Source organism: Chelonia mydas, chromosome 12 (assembly GCF_015237465.2).
Source record: "Chelonia mydas isolate rCheMyd1 chromosome 12, rCheMyd1.pri.v2, whole genome shotgun sequence".
Taxonomy (NCBI): Eukaryota; Metazoa; Chordata; order Testudines; family Cheloniidae; genus Chelonia; species Chelonia mydas.
The window spans coordinates 39,523,571-39,544,036 of NC_051252.2; the positions used below are offsets into that span (position 1 = coordinate 39,523,571).

The 20,466-nt window shown below is 60.6% G+C and overlaps 1 protein-coding gene across 7 annotated transcripts; it reads left to right on the forward strand.

Annotated features, from left to right (window-relative positions):
• The first annotated feature begins 2,290 nt into the window (after positions 1–2,290).
• On the forward strand, positions 2,291–19,287 carry DEF8 (differentially expressed in FDCP 8 homolog). 7 transcript variants are annotated; one of them, XR_005222211.2, is made up of 13 exons: positions 2,291–2,844; positions 6,829–6,954; positions 7,904–8,001; positions 8,224–8,373; positions 8,689–8,830; positions 9,260–9,424; positions 10,254–10,381; positions 10,972–11,085; positions 11,464–11,544; positions 12,487–12,627; positions 13,209–13,318; positions 14,044–17,465; positions 19,047–19,287. XR_005222211.2 is itself a non-coding variant. In XM_007053259.4 (12 exons), exons 1-12 carry the CDS (start codon positions 2,808–2,810, stop codon positions 14,144–14,146), a joined length of 1,395 nt encoding a protein of 464 aa, XP_007053321.3. In that variant the 5' UTR covers positions 2,291–2,807; the 3' UTR covers positions 14,147–19,287. The 7 variants fall into 7 exon arrangements, 6 of the variants coding, with proteins under 6 accessions (XP_007053321.3, XP_037733476.1, XP_043381863.1 ...); XM_007053259.4 differs by having other exon boundaries at positions 14,044–19,287; XM_043525928.1 differs by having other exon boundaries at positions 2,644–2,844; positions 17,301–19,287.
• The last annotated feature ends 1,179 nt before the right edge of the window (positions 19,288–20,466 follow it).

The following is a 20,466-nucleotide window of genomic DNA, read 5'->3' on the forward strand; positions in this document are numbered from 1 at the left end:
CAGCAGCAGGACCCCCCTTCTCACTAGGCTCCGAGAGGGCAGAACAAGGGCCCAACATCTCTCAAAGTGAGGTGTGTACCACTGCAATGTGCATTGGCCAAGGGGGTCCAGCCAATTGAGGGGCCCTGGAAAAATGGGTGCCCTGCCCCCCACAGACATGCACTGGGGTGGGGGAAGCCTCCATGCCCCGACCCCACTCGGCCCCTTCCCCCCCTGCAGCAGCACCAGGCAAGTGGGGCAAGAGAAGTCCCAGTGCCCTGACCCTGGTCCCCCACAGCAGTGCAGGGCAGCGGGAGAAGCCCCAGCACCTGGACCCTGCTGCAGCACCAGGATGGAGGAGCTCTGGGGCTGCAGTGGGGGGTGGAATGGGGCAGGACCGCAGGCGGAAGGGGTGGGGAGGGGGGCCCCCACTTGCTCTGGTCCAGGGCCCCACAAACCCTTAATCCGCCTCTGTACCAGTGCATGTGTGACTGTGGTCAGCACAGAGGCGGCGTGGGGGCCAGTGCTCATGTGGGCCACGTTACCTGTTCCACCCTTCCTCAGCCATGCAAGATGCTGCAAAAATCCTGCCTCATGTGAAAGTCGGACCCTAAACGCTGCCGAGGCCCTGACTCTCCTGGAAGAGAAACTGCTGCTCCGCTCAATGCCCTTCACCGCGGGCCCCAGAAAACGCTGCCGACGGTGGGCCCCCACCGAGAACAGCAAGAGCATCCTGGTCTTAAAAGGGCGACAGGAGCTCAGGTGGAATAGCCCTGCAATACGGGCCCCTTTACCATTGGGATCGGGCCCTGTTTATGGGAGGCCGCGAGCCCTCCGCTAGGATCAGTGCTGCACAGACACATGGTGAGAGCCTGTCCCTTCCCCCGAGACAAGGTTACTCCTGTTGTAACACAGACACGGGGTTGCAACAAACAGGAGGGGGAAGGGCAGTGAGGAGAGGCTCTTTGGGGACACAGCCTAGCTGGGTGCCTGGTTTTCAAGCTGAGAGTCAAAATGGGTTCTAATGACACACATAAACATGAGGGCTGAATGCTCCCCAGAGGCCTCCGGGCTGGCCCTGGCAAACTGCTGTTTCCTGCAGACAGTACAGGGCAGCGGATCTTAAGGAGGGTTTGACAGAGGAGAAGGGAGAAACTTTGGGGGTTACTTTGGGGAGAGCATTCGGTGGACAAGGGGCAGCTGGGCAGAAAGTGCCAGGGCCTGGCAGAAGCAGCCAGATGAGTGACAGAGGCTGGCACCACGGATGTGGGAGAGGGATGCCAGGGGAGGATACCAGAGCAGGTGAGAAGAGAAGTGCCTTAAAGGAAAGGCCAAGAAATCTGGGTTATTAATGCAATGAGGAAGAGCGAGCCAGTCGGGGGAGCTGGAAGGTGTGTGTATGAGCGAGAGAGGTAGTGAGGGATGGTCAAAGCAGTGGGCCAGGAAGGTGAGCCTGAGGCTGTCAGGCACTTCAGAAGAATAATTCATTAGCTTTGCGTTTCTCTAGTGCTGCTTCAGTGTTGACCTCAAAGCATTTTACAGACCTGAAGTCAAGCCCACAATGCTCCCTCATGCAGTATTGCCACCCTGCTTTACCGCTGGAGCTGGATTTTCCCAAGGCTGCCCAGTGAGTCAGTGGCAGAGTGTTGGAGAGAACCCAAATCTCTTAGTTCTGGGTCTTAACCATTAGCCTCTGATTCCTGTCATCTGGCTCCCCTGGAGAGATGGGGGCTGAGTGGGGAGACTGGATGAAGAGAAGCCTAAAGCTTGTCTGACCAAGTGGCCTCTTCTTCTCCAGAAATCTCTATGCCCTCAAGCCTCCAGGAGCCCACTTTGCCAGTTGAAGCCTGGCGGGAACTGGCATGGGGTGAAGGAGGAGCCAAGCCTGTTGTGTCTGTGTGCATGGGCCAGGGCGAACAGGACCAAAGGAGACATGTCCATGCCTGGCAGGGAGCCGAGGAGTGGGATTGCCTGGGTTACTGCTACAAATCCACAGGCTTCTCCTTTGTTGCGAGGCTGCTCTCTATGGGATCTCTGGACATCATGGCAGCAGTGGGGCTGGAGTTCAGAGCTTTATTCCTCCAAAGCACAACCCTACGCTATTTGCACTAAAGGGGAATCTTCATGTGCTGTTAACACATCTGGCCTATGACCCACAGTTGAGCAGTTCTGATAATAATCAGTAGAGGGCAGCACTGCAATACATGAGCCAGCTAACTGCAGCTGCAGGTGTTTTGTCTGAGTGCAGCCCAGTTAGACCCATGAATTTATGGAGCCTTAAATATCCCCAAACAGATGAGCAGTGAGCAGGATGAACTGGGAAGAGCCCAGTCCAGCCTAGCCTGTTGACCTGGATTTGGAAGGTCACAGCCACTCTCCCCCTCTGAACACACTGTCCCGCTGGTGTGGCTGAGGAGCAGGCCCGATCCTGAAAGGGCTAGAGGGAGGGAGGAGCAGTGGAGGGAGACACTGATGGGGAAAGGAGGGAGGGAGAACACAGAAGGGAAAAGCAAGTCAGAAAAGAAAGAATCCAGAGGGGAACTGGGGAGAGCGCTAGAAAGCGGCACTAGGGATACCCGAGCGCTGGCACAGACTGGAGGAGAGGTGCCGGGGCAGAGACAGCGTGGAGGAAGAGAAAAGGGGGCGGAGGAAGGAGCTGTGGGGGTAGATTGTCCAGCTGCTCTGCTATCCAGCCCTAGCTCCTGATGCCCAGGCTGCAGGTCTCCAGAGCAGCCCCGGGCGAGGCTAGGAACTGACCCTCTGCGGTTTGACGGCGTCTTCTAACTGCAGCGCAAAGCCTGCGCCCCACCGCCACAGGGAGCGGCAGGATGCCGCCCTGGGCCCGAGCCCTCGCCCGGCTGGAGGGTGAGAGCTCGGAGAGCGGCTCTGCCGGCTGCTACCGGCTCTGCCAGGGGACTCCGCGCCCGAGGCTGCGGGGCCGCGAGGGGCTCTCGGGGCGGGGCAGGTGCACAGCGGGGCCGGGAGCCCCGGGTACCTCGTTTCCCTGGCAAGGGGCGATGGGGCCTGGCCCTCCCGCAGCTGTGGGGCTGCGCCTATGGGGTCAGGCTGGACCTAGGGGCTGCCCCCCGGCTCGGAGCGGTTTCCACCCGAGGCAGGGTTCCGGCTCTCAGCCCCACTGAGCCCAGCCCTGGGGGACGCTCGGCGGCTGCGGGGCCTCGGCCAGGGCCGCTGGGGGGGGGCCCGGCCGTGGGGTCCCCGCGCCAGCCCCCCAGGCCCCCGGCTCCTGCGGGCTCGGCTCGGGGCTGGGGCGCGCGGTCCGCCCGGCCAGCGGGGGCAGCAGCGGCCCCTCCGCCGCCGCCTGCGCCTGCGCCCCCCGGCCCGAGCTCGCTACAATGTAGCAGGGGCAGCGGGGCTGCGCTGCGGACCCGGCGGGTCGTGCGGGCCATGAGCAGGTGAGGGCCGGGCCGAGCCGAGCCGGGCCGGGCCGGGCCCTGCCGGCAGCGGCTTGGGGGGTCTGGCCCGGCCGGGGGGGAGTTCGCCCCCCAGCGCCTCCCCCCCCAGCGCTGCAGCCCCCCAACCGTGGGGGCTTCTGTGGCGGCCGGGGCCGGCCTGGCCCTGGAACGGCTCGGGGCGGTCGCTGCTGTCCCGTGGGGGGCGGGGGTTTGGGGGCCCGCGGGGGACCCACTTGTCACTTTCCTCCGTGGGGAGGGGGAGAGGCGCGCGTGGCTCTGGCCTGGGGCTCAGCCCCCCTGACCTCGAGGGTTCCTCCTGCCGCCCATCACTTGGGGGGGTTCTGCAGCAGGCCCCAGACACCCGTCTCACGCGCCTGCCCGCCAGACGAGAGGCAGCCGGGAATGTGGGGTGCTGCCCTGTGCCCCCTTCCCACAGGAAAGGCGGTGGGGCCCCAGGTGGGGCGTTCTGGGTCCCGGGGATTCCGCGGGGCCCAGCACCACGGTACTTGGGCACCGGGTTCTGCACGGTTTCTAGGCCACTGCAGAAATCTGCCTCGTAACCCTAGCTCTGGTCGGGTGACACCTGGCGGGTCCCTTTCCCCTCTGGTCTCCCACCTATAAAGTGCCCTTTCGCGTGGCAGGCTGTAGAGCGTTATTGTGCTTGTGCTGTGAAGCCCCATGTAAACACTGTGCGTGTTTATCATCAGCCCTGGCTATGGGCGCTCGGGGGGCAGGTGCGGGGAGGGGCAGTAACTCGGCAGTGGTTTTATTTGGGGGTGTGGATTGCACCACAGCGCCAGGTTTGTCACAGCGATCCTTTTAAAAATCCCACACAGGAAACTGTCAAAACCCAGCTACGCTCACTGTGAGTAAAGAGCCCAGCCCAGCATTGAAATCGCACTCTGGCTACCAACCAGGCCTTGAGTGACAATTAGCTTTAGGCTCCACTGTTGATGTTTTTCGAGAGCCATCTATTGAAGGGCCTAAAATGCTTTATTTGGGGCCTAAATCTAGCTGGTGCGTTCATTGGATCAGAGCTGCCTATTCACTAGGGTGGGATGGCAGCTTAAAAACACACCTGTTGTAAACCAAGGTCCTTCCCCCACTGCTAATGAAGTTTGGATTTTTGGAAGTGGACAAATAATGTATCCTTGTCCTTAGCAAGGTTCTGCTTTTTCTGTGCTCATCTCTGGCATTGCACAAGGAAACTGTCCCCCTCGGGGTGCTGAATTGTTTGGGTGTCAGATGCCAGGGGAATGGTTTAGAAAAATAACTGATCCCTCTGGAGTTCTGAAAAGAGATGTGTTTCTGTGTGCGTCGTGGGTTTGGGAAAAGTTTGTGTGTGGCTGTCTCTGTTTGTTTACAGCATTAAAATTGGAGGCCAGACTGATCCTGACAGTGTCTCTTTATTAAATGGGATAAGAAATGGTTTCTGGAAATTTAGCAGCTGTTTCAGCATAATTTCATGGAAGGCAGTTCTCCTGCATTTAAACTTCCCTTTTGGATGTCAGGCTAATTCATGAGAACTAGGAAGTAAAACTGATCACTCTAGAATTGCTGTCGAATGGTCAGACTGTTCACTCGGTAAAGAGCATTATTAGGATCGTGGCGCCAGCAGTGAGCTCGGCTCAATACAGACCAGTACGGAAACATCCACAATGACGCTGGATAAACCTCTTGAAAGAAAGAAATCCCTGGCAGGAACATGCATCCTTCTGTTTCTGGACACAAGGACAAACGCAAACCCAAAAATTGTATCGCTCATAACGATGTCAGTTTAGTTAATCGGGACGGCCGCTAGTCTGTTTATACTGTTACAGCTTATTCCCCTTCCCGTATGGGACGAGCTGTCCTGGTAAGCTCTTTACGCTAGTAGAACTGAGACTCACACGGGTAAAACCCCTCGTGGGCTATCTGTACCAATCACCCCCTACCAGACTGAGGCACAGTGGTGTGTAAAGCAGGGGGCTGGGAAGGAGCTGGTACTGAACGAGGCGTGCCGCTCAGAGTCAGCTTGGCCCTTCCCTGCATGCGGCCTTGCCTTCGCTAGCCGTAAAGAGCCTGCGTGTAGCTCGGGTTAGCTGACGCGAGGTCAATTCTGCGGATGAGCCAGCTGGTAATCTTCACATGAGTTAGCCGGTAGACACTGATTGTATGCAAAGGCCAGCGCTGGGCTGGGGGGCACCAAGAGTAGTGATGGAATGTGGGGCTGAGCCCCATTGGTGTGTGTTTGCATTACAGGTGTGCCCCGGGGTGGTGGGTGCCTTTCCCGTGGTGTCTGTGCAGCACCTTGCACAAGGAGCTCTCTGGATTTTTCACACACCTAGGTGGTGGCAGCGGTGAGGAGAGAGATTGCACATTCTGTCTGTGCAGCACGCTGAGATGTTAACGACACTCCCCAGCTGTGTCCGATTGTAATTGTGTTGCTAGGTTAAGACCCTTCCAGAACACCAGAAGCCACTGCTTGCCCGGGGAGAAGATACTCAAGGACGCTTCTCTTCAAAAATGTGGAGTTTTTCTGTGTGACTAAGGGCTTGTCTACACGCGAAAAGCTCGCTCCAGCAGTGGAGGGGTTCACCTGTCAGCAGGGTCAATCCACCTCCCCGAGAGGCAGGAGCTAGGTCGATGAAAGAATTCTTCTGTCAACCCAGCACTCTCCATGCCGGAGGCTAGCTTGGCTTAGCTTTGTTGCGCAGTGGGGTGGATTTTTTTCCCCCGAGAGGTCGACCCAGCTACATCAACCTTTGGAGTGTAGCCCTGGCCACCAGAGGAAGGCTGGCCTTGTGGGTAGAGCACTGGACTGGGCCTCAGGTTCAATTCTTGGCCTATTGGACCCTGGCCCAATCACTTCATGTCTCTGTGCCTCAGTTCCCCGTCTGTAAGAGGGGGTGAACACATCTGTCTGCTCCTCAGGGCAGGGGCCCTTGCTAGGGGTATCTAGGTAGGTGTCTAGCACAGCGTGGCCCTGAGCTCTGCTGGGACCTTGAAGCGCTGTCAGAACACGTTTGTGGAGTGCCATTGGTGGTAATAACTCCAGGTGGCCAGAGCTGGGGAGCGTGCTGTAATGATGGGGTGCCACGTGCCGGGCTCTCAGGTGTCTGGCTGACTTGGCTGGAAGCTGGTCTGGTGACATAGGCAGGTGGAGAGACCGGTTTTTCTCCCTCCTCTGCGGTGGAGCAGAAACCCCGCGGAGCGTGTGAGCGGCGTGGGGTGATACTGCTCGGAAGCGGCTGGGAAAAATGATCCGTCAACTTCAGTTTTAAGTGGAAGCTGCCCGGGCTGGGCCGTGGGAGGGAAGGATCAGGCATTGCCAGCTCTAGCCCGTTCCCCTGCTCTGGTGCCACAGGCAGAGACGGGTGAGCACCTGGGGCAGGTGACGTGCCCCGGCGCGGGCTCTGGTGCGCGCTGCTCCCTTCACCTCTGCGTGGTCCGGCAGGTTGGCCTGCTATGGAATGTGATGAGAAGCTGGTCCGGTTCCGACAGGCCCACCTCAACCCCTTCAACAAGCAGCCGGGGCAAGGCCAGCATGACCAGGAGGCTGGGGACGACCTTTCTTGTCGAGGTTAGTGTGGGGTTCCCTCTGCCAGGCTGAGGCGGGGAGGGGTGTGCATGTCTGCCCGCTGCTGGGGAGCATGCAGTGACCAGGGGCTGGCGCTGGCCCAGGGAGCTCTGAGAGCCACAACCAAAGGGGTGGGGGCCCCCTCTGACCCCAGTCCTCCCCCACCAGGTCCCTGCAAGCCAATCTCCTGCCCAGTCCCTGGGCTGCCAGAGACCTAAGCGCCATTATCTGGGAGGCTTTCCCCACAGCCTGGAGGAGCCGGGAGAGGACACTAGATTCTCCCAGCATAAGGGGATTGTGGGCCGGGTGGACTCTCCACACCAGACAGACTCCCAGAAAGGCAGCCAGGGCTCCTGGTTCTAACCCGGCTCGTCCACCCGCTGGCTGCTTGGCCAGGTGACTTGTGCATGGAAGCTGTGAGGTTCTGAGCATTGACAGATCTTGCACGTGCCGCAGCTGGTCGTTCTCTTTGGGGCAGGGGTGTAGGGAGGCTGCAAAGTGAGACGGGAGAGCACTTTCCCAGCATTCTGGGGGCTGAGTGTGGGAGCGGAGCCTCCCAGGGTGGGGGCTGTGTGGGGGAGAGGTGAGCGGGTGTCTCTGAACCCGCCCGTGCCCCGCTCTCGAGGGTTCAGTTGGGAAGGTCTGTGCAGGGGCAGCCCTCGAGTGACACACCTCCTGTGTCCCCAGGATTTGGGGTGTGCTCCTGGGAGGGGCCACTAAATGCTGCTGCTCCTTGAACCTGATGCCCAGAGCCGCCCCCATGCCCAGTTCCCCTTGCCATTCAGTGCTGTGGGGATTCCTGGGCACCGGTGCCCATGTTCTTCAGGGGGCGAGCCTGGCGCTTGCCTTGCAGCTGGGCTGGGACCATCTCGTGGTGGTGGTCAGGGCTGTCTCCCTGCTCTCCCCAGGCAGATGTCTCCCTTCCCTCTCCATATGTCTCTGCTTGTTGCAGACTCGCTGCTGGGGCTGTCCCACGGGGACCCCGGGTTCCAGTGCTCAGAGCGCGTGATGGACCTGGGGCTGGCGGAGGACCACTTCTCCCGCCCTGTGGTGAGTGACTGCGGCGGGGGGGTGTGGGGTGGGGGTGGGGGGCGCAGGAGTCTCTCGGGGGCGGCTAGGTGAAGCTTGGGGCTGGCAGGCGTGTGATGAGGCGTTGATTGGCCCAGCAGGGGCAGCCTGGGAAGTCTCTGTGCCCGGGGTGGGGAAGGGCACCATGCCTGGGCCCAGCAGGGGCAGCGCTGCTCACCGGCATTGCCCGTCTCTTGCCTGCAGGGCTTGTTCCTGGCCTCAGACATCCAGCAGCTGCGGCAGGCGATCGAGGAGTGCAAGCAGGTGATCCTGGAGCTCCCTGAGCACTCGGAGAGGCAGAAAGACGCTGTGGTCAGGCTCATCCACCTGCGCCTGAAACTCCAGGAGCTGAAGGTGTGGCCCGGGGGCTGGGGACGGGGTGGGGGCTGCGGCCGGATAGTGGCTTTGCTGGCTGAGGCCTCGGCTGTGTGGGCTCAGAGCAGCCCACCCAGGTAGCAAAGGGCAGGATCCCCTGCTCTGTCCCAGGCACCTTGGCCTCCCTGCTGACTTGCCAACCAGGACCCAGGCAGGGCTGAGCAGGATTCTGAGAGCAAGGCCCTATGCTGGCAGCGGGGCCTGCAGGACGCGATGGCCTGGCTCTCGGTGCAGAGGAGGCGAATGTCTCCCAGGCTCAGCCCTGCTCTGGCCGTCTGTCTGTCTGTGCTGCAGGACCCCAGCGAAGACGAGCCCAACATCCGGGTGCTCCTGGAACATCGCTTCTACAAGGAGAAGAGTAAGAGCGTCAAGCAGACGTGTGACAAGTGCAACGCCATCATCTGGGGCCTGATTCAGACCTGGTACACCTGCACAGGTGAGCAGCCAGCCCTGCCAGGGCAGCGCCTCCCTGCTCCCCAGCCCTGGGGCAGGATGAAGGCTCATTCTCCTTCCCGGCAGGGCTGATCCCCTGGAGCTCAGCCAGAGCTTGCCTCTCGCGCTGGGCTGAAGGGCAGGCGGGAGACAGCAGAACCCCTGGAATGGGGTGGGCTGGGTGGGTGGCTCTGCGGTCACCTGGGCTCTGCTGCAGACAGGAGTGCAGACCCCTGATGGCATAAATGCCCCAGTTGCTTCTCTGCGGCCACCCCCTCTGCTCTGAGCTGTTCCCCGCCTGTCTCCTGCAGGGCTGGGCCAGTTCCGAGTGTTGGCAAGGGGCCTGGGTGCTCCCCAGCCGGGTCAGGCTGAAGCAGCGGGGAGGCTGGGCCAGGCGGGTGACTCCTGGGTCTCTGTGCCGTGTCCTCCCCAGGCTGTTACTATCGGTGTCACAGCAAGTGCCTGAACCTTATCACCAAGCCCTGCGTGAGGTCCAAGGTCAGCCACCAGGCTGAGTACGAGCTGAGCATCTGCCCCGAGACAGGCCTGGACAGCCAGGATTACCGCTGTGCAGAGTGCCGGGCGCCCGTCTCCCTCCGTAAGTGCCACCCGCACGGGAGGGGACGCTGGGGCTGAGAAGTGCCCGGGAATAGCCGTTAACCCTCACAGTTACCAGCCTGCATGCACCAGAACCCACGTCCCAGGGGCCCTCCTGCTCATCCTGAAGGACAGCTCTGTTAGCGGGAGTGGGGCGATCCCTGTGGCCTGGGCACACACAGCCAACATGTCAGTGTGGTCGCCCTGGCTGGTGTGTGGGCAGGCTGGAGCACAGAGCAGTGCAGGACCTGCCGCGCCACAGGGGGAGCGGCGCTCGGTTGGGATTAGATCTCAGGAGTTCCTGGCTCCCAGGCCTGTGCTCAGCCCACTCTCGGCATCCCTGGCGCTCTGGGGTGGGCGTTCTGCAGGGGCATGGCTGGAACCGGTCAGGAGGTTGCTCTGGGTATATGGAGTGAAGGGGGCAGTGGGAGGAGATGACAGCAGAGATACGGGGAGGAGGCATCAACGGGGGCAGAGGCCTTGGCATTGGGACACGTGGTGTCTGGTCCCGGCTCTGCCCTGACTCACCGTACGCTCATGGGTGAGTCAGTTCCCCTCTCCGAGCTTCAGTTTCCCAAGTGCAGAACAGGGCCGGTGACACTCACCCAGCCTCCCCGAGCGCAGGGCTCGGCGCATGCTTGAGGTGTTGGGAGGGTCTGCAGCCTCAGGGCTCAGCGGAGCAACAGGGAAGCCACCCGCAGGCCCTGCCCTGGCGGGTGAGAGCAGAGATCCTGCTGGGTCTGGGAAGGCTTGGGGCGGGGGACCTGGCAGGGCTGGGGCCCTGGGGCTGTTCCTGGCGTGCTGGGGCTGATGGCCCGTGTCCCATGCAGGGGGCGTGCCCAGCGAGGCCAGGCAGTGTGATTACACTGGCCTGTACTACTGCGGTAACTGCCACTGGAATGATCTGGCCATCATCCCGGCCCGTGTCATCCACAACTGGGACTTCGAACCCCGCAAGGTGAGCGGGGCGGCCCCGTGGGTGGGGGGCGTGGGATGGGAGGTGACACTAGGGGACACTGAGGCTCAGCTACCCTGAGCCGAGCCAGGGCATAGGCTGGGGGTTGGGACACGGAGCCTTTCACCTTTGGGCAGCGGCATCCGCTCCAGCCCCGGCTGCTGGAGACCGAACCTAGTTCCTATCTGCACCTGGTGGCCTGTGATGTGAGCCCAGGGGCTCATTTAAAGACAGGAACAGCCCCAGGAGATGGTTCCCTGGTGACCGGCGAGAGATGGAGTCCGTGTACAGCACAGGAGTCGGGCTGGCTTTCTCCGATGTGTCTGCATAGCAGGGCCCTTCCCCTCCCGGGCCCTCAGACACGTCCTTTACTTACCAGAACAGCTGGTCAGCATGGAGGGGCCCAGCAGCTCCCCTAACCGCCTCTGTGCTAATCACATGGGCCTGCAGGGCCATCTCCCCGAACCATGTGCTACCATTTACACCTGTCTCAGTGGGGCGATGCACGATTAGTAAGCTGGGGGACCCTGGCACAGGGCGATGCTGCCTCCTGCCCCTGGTTCATAACAGGGCTCTGCATTCTCCGGGCCCAGGTCTCCCGCTGCAGCATGCGTTACCTTGCCCTGATGGTGTCGCGGCCGGTGCTCAAGCTGCGGGAAATCAACCCCCTTCTCTTTAACTATGTGGAGGAGCTGGTGGAGATCCGGGTAAGTGCCTGTGTCCACTTGGCTGGGCTCTGCTTGGGGCTCGTGCCCCTGGTTCTAAGGGCTGGGGTCCCATCACGAGACCTGACTTGTGAGCGTGTTCTTCCCCCAGTGTGGGGGAGTTTGATGGGGCTTCCAGCTCTGGGCTGGGCCGGGAGCAGCTCCCAGGCGTGCCCCCTTCGCTATGTGTTTGTACAGAATTGTACATGCTCACCTGATTTCTCACCCCTAGACACTGGGGCCAGGGGGCAGATTATCCCACACCTGCTACTGCAGGGCCCTTACGCTTTCCTGGGAGGTGTCCGGTCGCTGTCAGGCAGGGTGCTGGGCTAGCTGGGCGGGCCCTATTTCCTGAGACCCGCCTGCCCCCTCTCCCTGCAGAAACTGCGCCAGGATATCCTGCTCATGAAGCCCTACTTCATCACCTGCAAAGAGGCCATGGAGGCTCGTCTGCTGCTCCAGGTGCGGGGGTGTCTGCGTGGGGAGGAGCTGCTGTGCGGGGACCGTGTGTGTGAGCGAGTTTGCTGGGATGGGGAGGGAGCTGAACCGCTGGGAGCATGAAGCTGTTTGTGCCACTCCCCGGCAAGGTACAAACCTTCCACCTGTGCCCAGCTGGTGTCCGGTGACGGGCCATGCCTGGGCAGCTCCAGCCGAGAAAGTGACACTGGAGGGGCAGCTAGGGTGCATGGCACTGCCCACTTGCTGGGGGTGAGAGATCCGTTAGCCTGTCCCTGTCTGGGATCAGCTCCGCCTTGTGCTCTCCTGAGGGTAGAGGCGCTGTGGGGTCAGCGTCACACGGTCCAAGCCCAGAATCCATGGACAGGATTCTCCCAGCCCCAAACCTCTAGCTACTGCGGAGATGGGCAGCTGCTGAGACACGCCTTGCTGTCGTGCTCCCATGTGGGGATCTGCGACGCCCCCGAGGCTGTGCACAGCAGCGGGTTAAGTGGACTCTCTACGGGACAGGAGCCACGTGCCGGGGGAGGACGAGGGAGGTGTTCGGGCCACGCTGGTGGCTGTGGCGAGCCCAGCTGAGGAGGAGGGGACTGGGTCCAATGGCCGTCGCTAGCCCAGGCGATGGTCTGGGTGGCCTGTATCCCAATCGCCCTGTGTCCTCTGTGGAACTTCAGCTCCTGCACCTGCCTGCCCCAAGCCCTGGGAGACTCGTTGGGTTGATGGGGACGAGCCCTGGGCCAGAGAGGAAGGGCACGTTGAACCCGAGTACGTGATGTTGGACCAGCCACAGAGTAAACCAGAGAGCTCTTGGCCAGGGCTTAGCTAGACTCTGCTTCCGGTCTGAGCCCTGGCTGGGGAAGGCCCCTTGGCGAGTGGGGGCAGGGAAGGCTGGGTGGGGGCAGGCAGGCGGCCTGGGAGTGTCGTCATCTGACGATTCTTCCCCTGCAGCTGCAGGACCGGCAGCACTTTGTGGAGAACGACGAGATGTACTCGCTGCAGGACCTGGTCGACATCCAGGCTGGGCGCCTCAGCTGCTCCTTAGCGGAGATCCACACCCTCTTCGCCAAGCACATCAAGCTGGACTGCGAGGTGGGGCTGGGGGCTGACCTGTCCCCTGGGGATCAGCACTGATGGGCAGATGCTGTCTGAGGGGCCGGAAACTCCCGCTCCAGCCTGTCCTCCCTAGATGTTTGCAAAGACTCTAATTTCTGCATCTTCATAGCTAGACAAATGCTTCAGTGTTTAAACCCCTCCCATAGCAGACAAGGGAGGTGGGGGGGGGCGCACAGGCCCCGCCCTCCCCCAGTAGCAACCCTAGGATGACAAAGCTGGTAGCGAGCAGGCGTGTAGTGGGAGGAATTCCTCTTTTTTGAGTCGGGGCTGGCTGTGGGGAGGCTCAGGGTGGGACGTGAAGGCGCCGTTGCCACTGTCCTCCTGTATTTGTTGAGCCCCTCCCAGGTCACGGAGGTGGGAATGGGCAGACAGGACTGGGGGAGCAGGGCCTGGAAGCACTTGGACCCCAGGACTCTGACACCCCAGTGTGCAATCTGCTGGAGCCAGCAGCTCCATGGTGTGTGTGGGGGTTGGGGGGCTGGATCACAGCCCTGGGGCCGAGGGGGGAAGGGCCCATGCGCAGCACCAGACTCAGTGATCTTCACTCTTGTCTCCAGCGGTGCCAGGCAAAGGGCTTTGTGTGTGAGCTCTGCAAAGAAGGGGACGTGCTCTTCCCGTTCGACAGCCACACGTCGGTGTGCAGGGACTGCTCTGCTGTCTTCCACAGGTGGGTGGGGAGGAGCCTGGGGCTGCCCTGTGGCGTCCTGTGCCAGCCCCGGCTGGGAGCATGGGGCCCAGTCAGGGAGAGCAGGGAGATCTCTGTGCTGGGGGAGCCCCAAGATATGCAGGGCTGCGAAATGAGCCGGGTGCAGAGGCAGACCCCACGGTGCCCTCAGGTGGCACTGCAAGGAACCAGCCCTGGGCTGCCCCTGCCCCTGGCATGCCCTGGCCCTGGCCCCTGGGGAGGTGAGGCTGCTGGACAGTGCCTGGGATGCTGCGTGTGTACTCAGCGCAGCGGTGACCGTGGCTGGCCAGTCTGTTCGCGTGCAGTGGGGTGGAGCAGGCCCAGAGCGTGGGACCTGGGACCTCTCCAGTGCTGGGCTGGGAGAGGATGGGGCTGGGCTCCGCCGGGCTGGGCTGGCTGGAGGAGCTGGCTTGCTCCCTGGCATGCTGCCCTCTCCTACCTGCTGGCTCAGGTGCTGCTGCAGCCACGCCCCTGGTGCTGGGCACTAGCCTGGACACGGCACCCATGTCTCCCGGGTGAGGAGGCTCTCTGCAAGGGCACCGCGGGTGGCTCCCAGAGCTGGGGGGGCACTGGCTGTGAATTCTGCGGGCCATGCAGCTCTTTGCCAGCAGAAGGGCCCGGCGAGGCTGCAGGGCTCGCCTGAGCCCCAGCTCCACACTCCTGACGGCAGGGCTGATGGGGGTAACCTTCCTCCTCCTTGCTTCCAGGGATTGCTACTATGACAATTCGACCACGTGCCCCAGGTGTGCCCGGCTCAGCCTGAGGAAGCAGTCGCTCTTCCGAGGTCCCAGTGCAGAGGAGCAGGCCTAGGGTCCCCCAGCGCCCCCCAGACCTTGGCACCAAAGAACATTGGCGAGAACTGGGCGTTCGAGGGGCGCAGCTGCAGTGCTGGGGCTCCCTGTAGCTGCGAGATCTGAACTAGCTGCCACCGGGGGTGGACCCAGGCAGGGAACAAGGTGTTGCACAGGCCCGAGCGGGCGCTTTGCCCTGGGACTCCGGGACCAGCCCAGCACGCTGCCTGTTGCTGGGAGTTGGTGCCGGGAGGCAGCTCCGCAGGTTCTGAATCCAGCTCTGACAACTTGCTGGGGCTGGGGCTGTGTGCAATGGGGTGGCAGGCGCCGCTGGGGGCCTCTCGCTGTCCCACAGCAAGCGCTGGGGTCTGCAGCGCTGCCAGCCGCCCTGCCTCTAGCTGCTCTGTCTACAGCTGTGCAATGAAGCAGGGCACATGCCCTGGCATGCGGCAGGTGTTACCAGGGGTGACCGTGCACAAATCCCTGGTGAAAGGAGGGGCCTGGTGTCCCCGAGACACTAACAAAGGGGGACTTGTGCACCCTCCCTGAAAGAGATCAGCCTGGAGCAGGGGCTTTCCAGGGCGCCGCTACTTGCTGGTGATTTGCCCCCGGCCTGTGCTGAGTGTTGCATTCCCTGCTGCTGATGCTTGCTGGCCTGGGCCGAGGGCGGAGAGGAGGGAGGTGGCTGTGGTAGGGAAGAGCCGCTGTGTGCAGCAGCCAGTTCTCCTCCCACGCTGATCACGGCTCTAACCCCTCCTTTGGAGAAGCCCATGTCTAACACTGCCTCTGCGCCCCAGCAAGCCGCCTGGCATGGGTCGGCGTGCCAGCCTCCACTGGCGCCACAGCGCTCCCTCTGCCAGCTGCTCGGAGCTCTCGGGGTGGTGCATTCACGTCTAAAGGGCCACGTTGGTTTAGCTTCAGGCGTGGGCCCAGGGAGCCTCCCCTCCAGGTGTCTGGCCGTGGCCCAGCTGGCGAGGGGCCTGTGTGCAAGGATGTGAGACTCAGGCTGGTCCCTTGGGGACAAGTGTCCACATCATGGCCCTGTCCTCACTGGCATTACTCAGCCCCGGCTGGGCCATCAAGCTGGCATGTCTCTCTCCTGTCCCCAGGCTCTGCAGGGCCGAAGTGAGGCACAGAGGCTGGGAGGAACCGGTGCGTGCTGGTAGAATGGTTCGTGCTCGGTTCTCAGCCTTGCTAGGCTGAACTCGCTGGCTCCCCTGGAGCCTATACCCTCTGCTGAGAGAGGACGCGAATGCTATGGCCTGCAGGCTGGAGCTTGTTGCTTCTTGCTCAAAGCCTGCCAGCATCTGGCGCTGGCTCCTTCCAGCTCCCCACAAATGCGAGTGGCACCTCTCAGAGAGAGAGACTCGCAGAAATGAGTGTGGAGCTGATGTAAAGCTACTCATTACCTGGCCTTTCCATGGACCCTCCTGTGCTGTTCAGAGGCCAAGGCCTCAGGTTGGAGTCTAGCTGCTTTAGTCTTGTATTTATTTCTGTGCCCAGCCCGGCAGTGCCCAGAGCAGGATCAGCATCTTTCCTCGGCGTTGGGAGCGTAGGGCTTGCACTCTGCGTGGTACTGGAGACACCCTGCTGGCTCCATACCACTGACTGCTGCAGGAGTGAAGAGTGGCACCGGCCTCCCCCACCACCTTGCTTGAGCCGCAGGGCCAGTGGCAGACAGAGGGATCCAAACCTGGCCCTTACACGTAGCTGTAACTGAACTGGCTGCCAGCCCCCATCTCCCGCAGTGCGGCTGCCGCTCTCCCTTGCCAGGGCCAGGAAAGGCAGGAGATGTTCAGAGTCATCCCTTTAAATAAAAAAAGTACATGGGATGGGCACCTTGAGCATTGAACTCTAAGCCAGCCCCGTCCCCCCGGGGCCCCTTTTGAGTGGTACGTCCTGGAATTAAACAATGCACGGAGGGGGGGCTGCTGCTGCTGCTTTACGCAGGGTGTTTGGGTGAAACAGAGCACCAGGGCCTTTCCCCCCCCCCCCCCCCCGCCTCTTGCCTCATCTGTCTTGTTGCTGCTGTTACTGGGATAGATTGGGGGGGGCTAGGAGCCGGCTGGGGTCTGTCTCCCCAAGCCGCAGTCACACCTCCCCACTGCAGGGTAGCCGTTGGGGTTTCAGTAGTGGGTATTTTGAACAAGCAGAACCAAGGACTTGCGGCTGCTGGGCCCGGCAAGGGGGGTCGCAGGCTTTGGGCAGTGACAGTCCGACAGAGCTCGTGAGTGACAGCTCAGGGATGAGCACTGATCCCTTTAGTCTTCCTTTTTCGACAACAGGGGGAGCAGGGCTGCAGGCTCTGGGCAGGGCCGAGCCCCTCCATCCCTGGGGGAAGTGGGAACTAGCGGGCAGGGCCAAGCCGCCCCGTCCCTGGGGGAAGTGGGAATTAGCAGGCTTTGTTCTAATTTGTCGGTTCTGCTCCCGCCACCCCAGCTGGTGCTGTGCTCAGCTGGTCTGCGTGGGGCTCTCGCATCCCTGGGGGAGGGGCTGTGTATGAAACGCCCTGGATAGCAAGTGAAACACACATTATCTCTTTGTAACCCGCTTGCCTGATTTCCCAGAGGACACTTTTCACCTGCTGGGCCATTTCCACTCCCTTTGGATAAGGGACTTTCTTCTAGTCCCAGTGCTAAGGGCAGCTGAAGCTAGCAGAGGCCCTGAACTCTTGCCTAGAGCTGGAGTCTGATCAAAGGGGATTGGAATGGAAACACCACCTCTGCTGAACGGGGTGTGAGCAGTCAGACCCCTCTGGGAACCAAGATGGGCCAAAGGTAGCACCCCTTCCCCCCTTAGCCAGTGTAGTGCGTGGAGGGCCATTATTGCCAGTTTCCATAGTGCCTCTGACCTCTTCCTCTGCTTGGATCATAGTGTTTGCTATTAGCAAACACTGGGTTTATTACTAGGCTTCTGTTAACCCCCACACTCTGTTTTCACTTGCTTATTTCATTTCTTTCCCAATAGTTCTCCTCAGATGAAACTTTTCCTACCCCCTGCCCGCATCCCGCCCCTAGGGCTGTTACACATTGAAACCCTCCCACTTCACACTAGCATGGACTCAGCCTCTGGGTGCGATGCTGCTGGTTCCCCTTTGCAGTGCGGATGTTGGATACTCGGGGTCTGGTGTAGTTGTCATGGCCCAAGCCCTTAAACTCTAACTCCCTTTTCAGGTGTTTTTAACTTTCACCTGCTAGGCTGAAATGTCCCTGTCCTGGGCTCTGACCAGAGGCGAGCGCTTGGAGAAAGGGTCTGCGACAGCAGTTCTACCTCTCCGGAGAAAGCTGGCCCTTGTCTCTTCGTTAAAAGAAACCACTACATGTCTGGGACACTGAAAAGTGAGCTGCTGCCTCAGCCTTCTCTTACTGGGTTTCTGTTTAATGGCGATTCTGCCAGGGAGGGTGTGCACGGCTTGAACACTAGTGTGAGCACTTTAATTCCTGTACAGCCCTGTACGTTGGTTCTATTTGAGTAGAAATAACAAACCTTGCTACAGAATCCTTGTTTACCCTGTAAGTCCCTGACTTACAGGTGGATCTTTTTCTTGGTTTCTAGAAACACTTTGCCTGTGTGGGTGAGAGAGTGAGATGGCAGGCTCCAGGCAGGCAGGGGGGATGATGGTTGTGAAGCTGGGGTGAGGTGGTTGGTTTTTTTTAAATTTAGTTCCTAATCTTGCAGTGACAAAGTCTGAAGAAGAAAGTGTTCTCCTGGCCCCCTCCCCCAGTTCAGGGGGCAGGACTAGCAGGGCGAGCCTGTTTTCTACTCCTGCCTAGTCACCAGAGCCTGGGTTTAAATGAGCGGGGCATGGAAGAACACTTGCTGAACCTGCTGTTCCACACGCTTGCAGAAGCCTGACAAGCAGCATATGCCACAGGTGTGGCCACATGTGCTAGCCGGTGGCAGGATGGGCAGCCCAGGGGGAAGGGTGCAATTCCCACCTGTTCTTCCATGGTATCTTGTATAAACTTCTGGCAGTCGGGTTATTAGACCCAGCGGTGTTGCACCTGTGACAAGAGACAGTCTCGGTCCCTAGGCCAGCTGCTCCATGGTCTTTATTAAATGCACCTTGGAAAGAGTGAATGCAGCAGCTACTGTGTTGCACCTGAGCCCCAGACAAATCTGTGTTCATGCATTGTTACCAGACCCTAGGAGTCTGTAACTTCGGGGGTGCTTCAGCTAGCATAAACCACCAATGTGAAAGATACCACAGACAGAACAGATGGCATGATCCTGCCTGTACCTGGAAGGGTAAAGATAGGGGAAGAGGCTATGTCTGCATGGCAGCTGGGAGCGTACCTCAAGTTCTGCTTACCAGGCTAAAAAGAGCAGTGTGAATGTTGTGGCATGGGCTAGCCACATGAGTACAAGCCCATCTGCCCTCCTTGCAGCTCTGAGCTCATGGGGTAGGCCGGGGTTGGCAACCTTTGGCACCTGGCCCGTCAGGGTAAAGCCGCTGGTGGGCCAGTTTGTTTATCTGGAGCGTCTGCAGGCACAGAGCCCCGCAGCTCCCACTGGCCGCGGTTCGCCGTTCCTGCGGGAAGTGGCGCAGGCCGAGGGACGTGCCGGCCACGGCTTCCCACAGCACTCATCGACCAGGAACGACGAACCGCGGCCAGTGGGAGCTGCGGGGCTCCATGCCTGGGGACTCTCCAGATAAACCGGCCTGGCCTGCCAGTGGCTTTACCCTGACGAGCCAGGTATCAAAGGTTGCCGACCCCTGGGCTAGGCCATGCCACACTACTATCTTTAGCCGGAAGCTCAAGCAGAGCTAGTGTGTGTCTGTATATCGAGCATGGGAGGCATGTTTCCAGCTCCACTGTGAACATACCCTTGTATCCTGCAGTCTGATTCCTTGCCATGCCTGCCCTCCTGCCAAGGGTTCACTTCTTAATGAGAACAAACCTGGTTAGTTGACACAGCTGCCCTGTAACCTGCACAGCAAGGGAGGACAGAACCAGGACCAAGAGTTTGCAGCAGTGATGTCTCCGCCATCCAAAAGTGGAAACAGTGAATGACAAAAACAAAACCTCCTGGAAAGTTTCCCTGTGGTTACTCCACAACTTGGTGACTGTAGGAAGGGGGAGGAATGGGGGATAGTAGCACAGGAATCTAACGTACAATGGTATTGATTCAATAAACCGCTGTATTTGATCATTTTAATGGAGTGTTGTCGTTGCTCATTTGTTGAAGGATGGGGCGGTGGGGATTAGGCCAAACGGGGTCACTGAGGTTACGTGCTGCTGCTGGGTCTGTCATTACTTAACCGGTTGCACAGAAGCCTGGGGAGGAAAGTCCAGTTGCTAATGGATTAAAGACTACAGCATGACTCAGCATCTGCTGGCAGACAGATTAACAGAGCTTCCCATCTGGGCCTTGGCCAGACCAGGACCAACGGGGGGCACAGCTTGGCTTGTTCTGGTGACCTACCTACCAGTACAAGCCCAGTTTGGGCATGCACTGGTGGGGTGAGCCTAGGCCCCTGCAGCTACGTGGTTAGTTTTAGCAGAAATGGAAGCTCAGTTCTCTCTCCGTGTGCTAGTCGTGCTGTCCCTTTGAAAGGAAGCCAGGGGGGCGCTCCAGGAGCTAGCTGCGGTCTGTCTCCAGGGCTGCAATCCCCCCACCCCATGCAGTGCAGACATGGGGGGTAGGAGCTAGCTGGGGTCTGTCTCCAGGGCTGCAATGCCCCCACCCCATGCAGTGCAGACATGGCGGGGTAGGAGTTAGCTGGGGTCTGTCTCCAGGACTGCAATCCCCCCACCCCATGCAGTGCAGACATGGGGGGTAGGAGCTAGCTGGGGTCTGTCTCCAGGGCTGCAATCCCCCCACCCCATGCAGTGCAGACATGGGGGGTAGGAGCTAGCTGGGGTCTGTCTCCAGGGCTGCAATCCCCCCACCCCATGCAGTGCAGACATGGGGGGTAGGAGCTAGCTGGGGTCTGTCTCCAGGGCTGCAATCCGCCCACCCCATGCAGTGCAGACATGGGGGGTAGGAGCTAGCTGGGGTCTGTCTCCAGGGCTGCAATCCCCCCACCCCATGCAGTGCAGACATGGGGGGTAGGAGCTAGCTGGGGTCTGTCTCCAGGGCTGCAATCCCCCCACCCCATGCAGTGCAGACATGGGGGGTAGGAGCTAGCTGGGGTCTGTCTCCAGGGCTGCAATCCCCCCACCCCATGCAGTGCAGACATGGGGGGTAGGAGCTAGCTGGGGTCTGTCTCCAGGGCTGCAATCCGCCCACCCCATGCAGTGCAGACATGGGGGGGGGTGGTATCCATCTCCTGTCCCTGCGCTGGGAGTCCGCTCTGGGCAGCCCGGAACCAAACGCCCCAGCGCTCGTCCCTAC

What these genes read in the sequence shown, in the direction of transcription:
- DEF8 (XM_007053259.4), top strand. Translation starts at nt 2,808, where the DNA reads ATGCCGCCCTGGGCCCGAGCCCTCGCCCGGCTGGAGG. An exon ending in TGAAACTCCAGGAGCTGAAG is followed by an intron (nt 8,374 to 8,688) that starts GTGTGGCCCGGG and finishes TCTGTGCTGCAG; the next exon opens with GACCCCAGCGAAGACGAGCC. An exon ending in CCGGGCGCCCGTCTCCCTCC is followed by an intron (nt 9,425 to 10,253) that starts GTAAGTGCCACC and finishes TGTCCCATGCAG; the next exon opens with GGGGCGTGCCCAGCGAGGCC.